General features: G+C 44.8%; 1 protein-coding gene across 1 annotated transcript in view; it reads right to left on the reverse strand.

The window, feature by feature from the left end:
- Window positions 1-7780, reverse strand: part of LOC143996032 (pituitary tumor-transforming gene 1 protein-interacting protein-like) — a 113571-nt gene extending 105791 nt beyond the window's left edge. Inside the window, exon 1 of the mRNA XM_077490837.1 lies at window positions 7612-7780. Coding sequence (XP_077346963.1) covers window positions 7612-7711 — 100 coding nt within the window. The 5' untranslated portion in view covers window positions 7712-7780. The remainder of the gene's footprint in view (window positions 1-7611) is intronic.
- Window positions 7781-11040: the final 3260 nt, after the last annotated feature.

The following is an 11040-nucleotide window of genomic DNA, read 5'->3' on the forward strand; positions in this document are numbered from 1 at the left end:
GAAGAAGAAGAAGAAGAAGAAGAAGAAGAAGAAGAAGAAGAAGAAGAAGAAGAAGAAGAGAAGAAGAAGAAGAAGAAGAAGAAGAAGAAGAAGAAGAAGAAGAAGAAGAAGAAGAAGAAGAAGAAGAAGAAGAAGAAGAAGAAGAAGAAAGAAGAAGAAGAAGAAGAAGAAGAAGAAGAAGAAGAAGAAGAAGAAGAAGAAGAAGAAGAAGAAGAAGAAGAAGAAGAAGAAGAAGAAGAAGAAGAAGAGATTTTTCTATAATAAATATCCCCCAAATAAAATGTTTATATATATAGCGGCGATCTGCAATTTTTATCATGACTGCGACGTTATAGCGGACAGCAGTTTTGGACACTTGACACTATTTTGGGACCTTTGTCATTTATACAGCAATCTTTGCTATAAAAATGCATCGATTACTGTGTAAATGACACTGGCAGGGAAGGGGTTAAACGCTAGGGGGCGATGAAGGGGTTAAGTGTGTCCTAGGGAGTGATTCTAGCTGGGGGAGGGGGTGGGCTACTACTCACATGACAGCGATCCCCGTTCCCGATGACAGGGAGCAGTGATCTCTGTCATGTCACTAGGCAGAATAGTGAAAAGCCTTGTTTTTAAAAAAAAGGCATCTCCCGGTTCTTCTGCTCCGTGACACGGAGCACGCGGGTACGTGCCCACAATGCTGCATCTTAAAGTGGACATAACTGTACGCCGTTTTGCTGATGTGTATATCGGCGTGCGGCGGTCAGGAAGGGGTTAAACAAAGCTCAATTGGTACTAAGGTGCTCAAAGTGTGCCAAGAAAATATCCCCCCCACACCATTACACCACCACCAGCAGCCTGAACCATTGATACAAGGCAGGATGGATCCATGCTTTCATGTGGTTTATGCCAAAATTCTGACCCTACCATATGAATGTCACAACTGAAATCAAGACTCAACATTTTTCCGTTGTCCCATTTGTTTTTTCTGTTGTCCCATTTTGGTGAGCCTGTGCGATTTGTAGCCTCAGTTTCCTGATCTTAGCTGACCAGAGTGGGACCCGGTGTGTTCTTCTGCTGCTGTAGCCCATCTGCATACCTTGGTTATAACGAGTGGTTAATTTAAGTTACTATTGCCTTTCTATCATCTCAAACCAGTCTGCCCATTCTCTTTTGACATCAACAAGGCAATTTCATCCACGCAACTGCCGCTCACTGGATATTTTCCCTTTTGCGGACCATTCTCAGTAAACTCAAGGAGAAGGTTGTGTGTGAAAATCCCAGTAGATCAGCAGTTTTTGTAATACTCAGACTGGCCCATCTGGCACCAACAATCATGCCACTTTCAGTCACTTAAATCCCCTTTCTTACCCATTCTGATGCTCAGTTTGAACTTCAGCAAGTCGTCCTCACCATGTCTAGCTGCCTAAATGCATTGAGTTGCTGCCATGCGATTGGCTTATTAGCAATTTATGTTACCAAGCAAATGAACAGGTGCACCTAATAAAGTGGCCGGTGAGTGTAGTAGACTATAAAGTGCACATATGAGGTGTATACTCACATATTAGGAGTGGCCCACCCTCTATTTTAGACCCTAAAAGGTCTGGCTCACACCCATGCATTTTTCAATGCATTTTCAGTTTTGCGGAAACACACTACAGGCCATTTAACATGGTTCCCTATGGATGTATTTCACGTCTGGATTGTATGGAAAGGGTCGGGGGCTTTTTTTCTGGTTCTTGGTTCCATAGACTTCAATGGATGAAAAAAAATGCAAAATGCGCCTGGACTATGCAAATTGCATTAGGTGTGAATCAGGCCTTAACATGGAACAATCAGCCACTGCGGTGCACCTTGCAAACGTTACCAGGGTCAATTCTTGATTCGGCAAGTCTAGATAAAAATTGTAAATGAGAATTAAAACTAGTGAAGAGTAATACGGACTTTAGGCAGCACATTATTCTAAAGTTTAAAGCGCAGTTGGATTTTAAATCATTAAAACAATGAAAACACTTCACTTACTTTATTTTATCCCTGATAACCAACAGAACTGGCGGGGCTACAACTGAATGTGTCCGATGAATAATCGCCTTTAATAACCTCTGTGTTACCGCCTGCACTGGTACAAAGGCTAATTCAGCTCATAGCGACTGCTCGCTCCAATGGGCAATAAAGAGATTGCTGGTCCGGCTAGAGATGGATATAATACGAGCTGAACATGCCTGAAGATATAGAATCTTTATAAAGTTCAAAAATTCCGGGACACGATCAACGTCCACCCCTTGTTGGGCATGTCACCGCTGACATCCGCCGCTCAATAGGAGTGAATGGAGGCTCCGATCAAGACCGCCTGAAAAATTGACAGGTGGATCTGACCGGAAAGCCCGTGTGAAAGGGGCCATAAAGCCCCGTACACACGTTCGGAAATCCCGCCAGCAAAAGTCCGATGAGAGCCTTTGGTCGGAAATTCCGCCCGTGTGTATGCTCCATCAGACTTTTGCTGGTGGAATTTCCACCAGCAAAAGATTGAGAGCAGGTTCGCTATTTTTCTGGACAGAAAAAGTTCAGATTGGAAATTCCGATCATCTGTAGCAATTCAGACGCATGCTCGGAAACAATTCGACATATGCTCAAAAGCACTGAACTTAATTTTCTCGGCTTGTTGTAGTGTTGTACGTCACCGTGTTCTTGACGGTCGAAAGCTCAGAGAACTTATTTGACCGTGTGTATGCAAGCCAAGCTTGAGCGGAGTTCAGTCGAAAAAAAACCATCCAGGATTTTTCGAAGGAAAAAAAAAAACCTCAGATCGTGTGCACGCGGCATTAGTCTGCAAATTCGAGATTGCTTGGGCCAGGTGACACTGCCCCATTGCTGGATCAAAATCTTGTGATAACTTACTAGCACACTTGTGTGTATGGATTGGACTTGTTTTTAATCACTTCACCACCCAGGCGAATTCTGGCATTTCTCTCCTACATGTAAAAATCATCTTTTTTTTGCTAAGAAATTACTCAGAAACACCAAAAATACCGTACATACATTTTTCAAGCAAAGACCTAGAGAGAAAAAAAAAAGCCAGTCAGCGTAGGAATTTTTCAAATGCAATTTGTTTTTTGTGTTTTTTTTGGTGAAAGATACTTTAATTTTAATGCAAAAAACAAAAGCTGTATATAACCCAATTTTTTACAACCACTTTAACTACTGATTGTATGTTCTTGCGAAGTTAACTCCTAAAATTGTATCTGTTGCATACCCTTCAATAAAAATTACATTACCCCCCCCCCCCCCCCAACACTCTGCTTTCCAGGTCAAAAAACTGGCAGCGTGTACATCTGCCAGCACCAGAAGTGACATGATGATGTCGCTTCCGGCCTCCCAGGATCATAGAGATGGCTGGGGACCATCCGGTCCATGGCCAGCTTTATGGTAGTCTGCAACCAGATCTGCTCTCCGGGGTCCCCAATCGCATGGGAGAGCCCATAGAGGCACCTGGAATCAGAGGTGATCAGAGCCATTCCAGCCTATGGTTGCCTCTATGATCAGCCAAGGAAGCACCAGCTGGTTGATCGGGTGTCCCAGTGGGATGGGAGAACCCAATGAAGCCACGTAAGGTGACAGGAGGAGGGGCAGGGGGAAAATATTCTCTGCCGCTGCATATACAGGCCATCCAGCAGCTAGTTAGCCGATAGGGTTGCTTTTACAAGAGAGCCAACTCAAAAAAAAAAAAAAAAAAGCCACGCAGTAAAACAAGTCTAGCGATGTACAAGTATGTCACTGGTTAGCAAGTGGTCAATTCATTTTGTTGGCCAAAATAATAACTTATTCTGGCCAATAAAATGAATTCATGGGCATCGTGCTTAGGCATATTTACACGCGTTTAGGGGTGTCAAGTGTTTTTTTTTCTGCAAAAACGCAGCTGCTCCTGGATGCACTGGCTGGGTTTCTTTTTTTGCTGCCTCTAAACGCCTAAAATGTGCATGGACACAGAGGATGACATGCAGGAAATAAAACGTTTGACACCCCTAGAAGCAGCAGGAAAAAAAAATAAATAAATAAAAAAACACACCCCACACATCCTGTGTGCTTGAGGCCCTAAAGCGGAAGGGCAAAACTTTTGATCTTTCATTTTGGATAAAGTAAGGGAGGGTTAGAACACCCGTCAGTTTTTTTTTGCCATCAGTGTCTCATTGGGGAGATTTCCCTTCCCATAGCCGAACAGGAAGTGAGGAAAATCCCTGCAAATTAAAGTGGTGTTGCCACCAAAAAATTAAAAGTGCTTAAAATTCCTAAAAAAAAAAAAAAAAAAAAATAATTGCCAAAAAAAAAAAAATTTTTACTCACCTCTAAATACCGGTTGCTAGGGGGTCCCTCGTAATCTGCCTTCCTCATTGCCCAGGCTGGTGACATCACTTCCCCTCGCGCCGCACATTCACCTGGGACCTGTCATGTGTCCCAGGTGACTGTACGGCGTATCACGGCGCCCTGCGCCGCTCGCGCATTCGCAGTGGGTGCCCGGCTGTGAAGCCACAAGCCGGGTGCCCACAGTATGCATGACGGCGCCGCGAGCGGAGCGGGGAGCGAGGGGGGGGGGCTTCGTCCCCCCGCATCGCTAGACCCTGGGGCAGGTAAGTGTCCGATTATTAAAAGCCAGCAGCTGCAGTATTTGTAGCTGCTGACTTTAAATTTTTTTTTTTTTTTTTTTTAGGGGGTACCCCACTTTAAGGGAATTCCTGGTTGTTACCAGAACTGAAGTCTGCATTGGAAGATTTCCCTTCTATTACTCTTCTGGGGACAACCAAGAAGTCAAATTTTCCTTTCAATGATAATGGTAAACAAGACAAATAGAGAGGGGGACTCTCCCTAACGGGAGCACAGACAGCAAAAGAAACTGACAGGGAATAAAAACCAGCACATCCCTCATTGAAATCACCTCACAGTACACAAACACTGGTTAGGCACATATTTAATCCTTTGATCAACCTAGGTGTTTAACCCTTTCCTAGCCAGTGTCATCAGTACAGTGAATATTTTTAGCACTGATCACTGTATTAGTGTCACTGGTTCCCACAAAGCGTCAGTTAACCACTTCAATACCAGGCTATAATCATACGACGTCCGCAGATAGGATCTCCCATTCTGGGCGGGCGTCATGTGACCTCCTCGCCATCTCACCACTCCTGTGCGAGAAGGAGATTGTGATAACATCTTGTTAGCTCTTAGTGTACACCAACCACACTGATTTACCCCCCCCCCCCCCCCCATAAAGAGTACCCATCAACTAGCCCATCAGAGTACCCAAGCCTCATAGAATATATGTTGGGGTGTTTGCTTTCCAAAATGGGGTCATTCTGTGGGTAATTCCATTGTCCTGGTGCTCCAAGGCCTTCAAAAGTGTGATAGGCAAGAATGAAATGAGAATGTGCAATTTATGCCCCTAGAACACCTGAAGGTGCTACTTCAATGTTGGGCCTTTGTATGTGGCCAGGGTGTGTAAAAGTCTCACAGATGGTGGTATCGCCATACTCGGGAGGCATAGCAGAATGTGTTTTGGGAAGTAATTTTTGCTATATAAATGCTTTGAGTTAGAAATATCTTATAACCTAACCACTTAAAAAAAAATAAGTTAAATTTTCTTTCCACATTTTCCGAAGGCCTGTGGAAGAAAAAAATTAATAAAATGAACCGTTCAAAAGACTCATTATACCTCATAGAATAGACATTGGGGTGTTTGCTTTCCAAAATGGGGTCATTTTGTGGGTAATTCCACTATCCTGGTGCTCTAGGGCCTTCACAAATGTAATAGGTCGTTAGGAAATTAGAGGTGTAATTTATGCTCCCTGCATGTTGGGCCTCTCTGTGTGGCCAAGCTGCGTAAAAGTCTCACATGTGGGATCGACATACTCGGGAGGAGTAGCAGAATGTATTTTGGGGTGTAATTGGAAGTATGCATATGCTATGTGTGAGAAATAAGTTATGACAATTTTTTGAAAAAAAAAAAAAAAAAAAAAAAGTCTTAATTTTTCCAAGAATTGTGGGGAAAAATTACAACTTCAACAAAAAAAACAAAAAAACAAAAAAAAAAACCCTCACCATGCCGAATACTAAATACCTTTGACCGTCTACTTTTCAAAAAGGGGTCATGGGGGGGGGGGGGGGGGGGGGTTGTACTGTCCGGACATTTCAGAGCCTCAAAAAAAAAAAAAATAATGAGATAGGCATCAGGTGTGAACAATTTTCAATGATTTGCACCACAGCTTGTGGACTCTATAACTTTCACAAAGACTAAATAATATCCACTAATTTGGATTATTTTTGCCAAAGAGATGTAGCCGTATAAATTTTGGCCCAAAATTTATGAACAAAAAATTACTTATTTGCACAATTTAATCATAGAATCTAAAAAGCGTTTTTTTTTTTTTTTCAACATTTTCGGCCTTTTTTCACTTATGTCGCAAAAAAATAAAATAAAAGACCCAGTGGTGATTAAATACCACCAAAAGAAAGCTCTATTTGTACGGAAAAAAAAAAATATATATGATAAAAATTTTGTTTGGGTACAGTGTTGCATGACTGAGTAATTGGCATTCAAAGTGTGAGAACGCTCTATTCAGAGAGTGGAGCACGCTTCGCACATGCACAGTAGGGAACCAGCTGTGAAGACACATGGCTTCCCTGCCAGTTTCCCTTAAAGGCAATGGCGGCAGAAGCACCAGAGAGCCGATGGAAACATTGGCTGGGGTGCCAACTTGGTTGAATTCCAGGACAAGCAAGTGTCCTAATATTAAAAGTCTGCAGCTACAGTATGTGTAACTGCTGACTCAATTTTTTTCATGGGGGAGCTGGACCTCCTCTATAAGCTTTGATAATAGAACCTGGAAACTGGAATCAGATTCTGCGTGCACCAGGTTTAGTAAATCTCCTCCATAGTGAGTGGCCGGCACGGAGCCCCCGTCAATGACCGGCTATAGGGCTCCCAGTAATGACCGGCTATAGGGCTCCCAGTAATGACCGGCTATAGGGCTCCCAGTAATGACCGGCTATAGGGCTCCCAGTAATGACCGGCTATAGGGCTCCCAGTAATGACCGGCTATAGGGCTCCCAGTAATGACCGGCTATAGGGCTCCCAGTAATGACCGGCTATAGGGCTCCCAGTAATGACCGGCTATAGGGCTCCCAGTAATGACCGGCTATAGGGCTCCCAGTAATGACCGGTACACGGCTCCCAGTAATGACCGGTACACGGCTCCCAGTAATGACCGGTACACGGCTCCCAGTAATGACCGGTACACGGCTCCCAGTAATGACCGGTACACGGCTCCCAGTAATGACCGGTACACGGCTCCCAGTAATGACCGGTACACGGCTCCCAGTAATGACCGGTACACGGCTCCCAGTAATGACCGGTACACGGCTCCCAGTAATGACCGGTACACGGCTCCCAGTAATGACCGGTACACGGCTCCCAGTAATGACCGGTACACGGCTCCCAGTAATGACCGGTACACGGCTCCCAGTAATGACCGGTACACGGCTCCCAGTAATGACCGGTATAAGGCTCCCAGTAATGACCAGTATAAGGCTCCCAGTAATGACCAGTATAAGGCTCCCAGTAAAGGATGAGGAAGGTCTTACGTCTGGTGAGGGGTTGCGGGACCGGTGCGGTGGTCTGGCTCCCGTACACTGCGGCCAGGCTGAGGAGGAAGATGAAGATCCGGGTACTCGGCTCCTCCATGTCTCTCAGCGGAGATCTCTTCTGATACTTTGTATCGGATTGTATCCACTTCCGGAAGGCCGAGCTTTCTCTGCATCTCCGCCCCCCTGACTCACAGCTCACATGCTGCTGCTCTGATTGGCCAGAGCTCCCCATCAGACCCCGGGCAGGTCACATGCTGCATCCAAAGCTGTCATTGCCGCTGTTATTATGTGGGTGCTGCATTATCAAGAGTGTCATTATCTGGTGACAGCTCTCACGTTGGTACTACAAGTCCCAGCATTTCCTTGTACTCTTCCAGTGTAACCATTAGCTGAATGCAGATCTCCACCTCTGTTAGCCCCTCCATATCAACATTTTTGAAAAAATCTCATGCAGTTTGTTAGATCAGGTTATATAAACCGTTGTTTACATGAGATCTCACACAGAAGAAGCAATATTAACAGTTATATGCTGGGTGGCTAACATGTCATCAGCCCCCCCCCTTATCAAAAAATGACCAAACAGTTATTTTGGAAGCTATTCGTTAGATCCAGTAAGATCAAGTGTTTTTAACATTAGATCTTACATGATTAGAGTCTTATTAAAGAGGAAGTAAACCCTGATGAGTTTACTTCCTCTTTTTTTCCCTGCAAAGGTAAAGCATAATGGACTACTATGCATCGCATAGTAGCCCATTATGTGTCACTTACCTGACACAGGAGCCAGCGAAGTCGCCGCTGTCCCCTGTAGTCCGCCGCATCCATCTTGCTTGTGGCGTCTCGCAGCTCCGCCGAATGACAGCGGCGAAGCCGCGATGACGTCACTCCCGCGCATGCGCACGGGAGTGGCGTCTCGCAGCTCCGCCGCTGTCATTCGGCAAAGCCGCGATGACGTCACTCCCGCGCATGCGCACGGGAGTCGACAAATGCGGCAGCTCCATTCTTGGAACTGCCGCGTTTAGTGCGCCTGCGCGCCGCTGTCTACGGCGCATGCGCCGTAGACAGCGGTGCCCGTTTTCGGGCAAATATCTCCTAAACCATATAGGTTTAGGAGATATTTCTTGGACCTACAGGTAAGCCTTAATCTAGGCTTACCTGTAGGTCAAAGTGGTTTGTAAGGGTTTACTTCCTCTTTAAGTGATTAATGAAGGGGGGGGGGGCTGGCCCCCCTTATCAAATTTTCTGGCTAAAAATCATTCAGGCTAATAGATATTCGTTAGATCCGGTAAGATCAACTGGTTTTAGAGGTGGGTTTTCTGGGTTAGAGCTCATATAATTTCAGGGAGTAACAGTCTGCAGGGGGCTGCAGGAGAAGATTTATTCTTAGTCAAACATACACATTCTACCTTCAGGCTCTAACTTTGTTCAAAGTATATTGAATTCTTTAAATATGATGGCAATGATTAATTCCACAAGCATCCCATATCCCAATCCAAGTTGTAACCCCCATTAAAACAACAAAAACAAAGCTTGCAAAAGACTGTGCATTGTCTCTGGAAAGGATGCATGAAGTCTGGCAGTGGGGTGATTTGGTGGATTGTTTTGCCCTGTACACACGGTCAGACTTTCCAATAGAACATGTGCGATCAGATCTTGCTGTCGGAAAATCCGATCGTGTGTGGGTTCCATCTGATTTTTTTCCGTCAGAATTTCTGACACACAAAGTTTGAGAGCAGGACCTAAAATTTTCTGACAACAAAATCCGATCATTTAAATTCCGATCGTGTGTGTAGACAATTCAGACGGACAAAGTGCCACGCATGCTCAGAATAAATTACGAGACAAAAGCTATTGGCTACTGCCCTCTTTATAGTCCCGTCGTACGTGTTGTATGTTACCGCGTTCTGAACGATCGGATTTTCCAACAACTTTGTGTGACCGTGTGTATGCAAGACAAGTTTGGGCCAAAATCCGTCTGAAAAAATCCCACTGATTTTGTCGTCGGAATGTCCGACCGTGTGTACAGGGCATTAGTCAGTAGTGCTAACACCATGGCTACATGTACATGGGAGGAGCCTGTGATACTTATGTACATGGGAGGGGTCTGTGATACTTATGTACATGGGAGGAGCCTGTGATACTTATGTACATGGGAGGGGTCTGTGATACTTATGTACATGGGAGGAGTCTGTGATACTTATGTACATGGGAGGGGTCTGTGATACTTATGTACATGGGAGGGGTCTGTGATACTTATGTACATGGGAGGAGCCTGTGATACTTATGTACATGGGAGGAGTCTGTAATACTTATGTACATGGGAGGGGTCTGTGATACTTATGTACATGGGAGGAGTCTGTGATACTTATGTACATGGGAGGGGTCTGTGATACTTATGTACATGGGAGGGGTCTGTGATACTTATGTACATGGGAGGGGTCTGTGATACTTATGTACATGGGAGGGGTCTGTGATACTTATGTACATGGGAGGGGTTTGTGATACTTATGTACATGGGAGAGGTCTGTGATACTTATGTACATGGGAGAGGTCTGTGATACTTATGTACATGGGAGGAGTCTGTGATACTTATGTACATGGGAGGGGTTTGTGATACTTATGTACATGGGAGGAGTCTGTGATACTTATGTACATGGGAGGGGTCTGTGATACTTATGTACATGGGAGGAGTCTGTGATAATTATGTACATGGGAGGGGTTTGTGATACTTATGTACATGGGAGGGGTCTGTGATACTTATGTACATGGGAGGGGTTTGTGATACTTATGTACATGGGAGGGGTCTGTGATACTTATGTACATGGTATTTTTTCTTTCTTTATTTTTAATACATTTGCAAAGATTTCAAACAAACTTCTTTCACGTTGTCATTATGGGGGATTGTTTGTAGAGTTTTGAGGAGAATTATGAATTTAATCCATTTTGGAATAAGGCTGCAACATAACAAAAATGTGGAAAAAGTGAAGTGCTGTGAATACTTTCCAGATGCATTGTATGTGTAAGCCGCAGTGGCCACATTAAGGCACCCCAGCTCTTCTTGTGCCCGTGCTGGGTGTCCTGTGCAGCCCTGTACATTTAAGGAGGGGTGGGCTCCCTTCAGGCATACCTGTCTAAGCTTGTTTGGCTGGGCTTCTTTTATGGATCACAGAAGTGCAATTCGTTTTTCACTCCTGTGACATCACAGGAATCAGTCCAGGCACCACGTCATCATGACAATAAAGTCTGGATCCAACAGGTGCCTGGACTGACACCTGTCTGAGTTGCTGAGAGTCTGAGAAGGCTGCTCCCTGACCCCCCCACACCTCAGCACGCCAATGAGCGAGGAGGAGCAGAGTGGAGAACTGATGATTGACAGTCAGCAGCTCTCGGCTCAGGAAGCTGTGAGAACTGAGCCATCGGTGGTGTTCG

The sequence above is a fragment of the Lithobates pipiens genome, unplaced genomic scaffold, assembly GCF_037356315.1.
Source record: "Lithobates pipiens isolate NorthernLeopardFrog02 unplaced genomic scaffold, aLitPip1_a1.2 Scaffold_19, whole genome shotgun sequence".
Classification (NCBI taxonomy): Eukaryota; Metazoa; Chordata; class Amphibia; order Anura; family Ranidae; genus Lithobates; species Lithobates pipiens.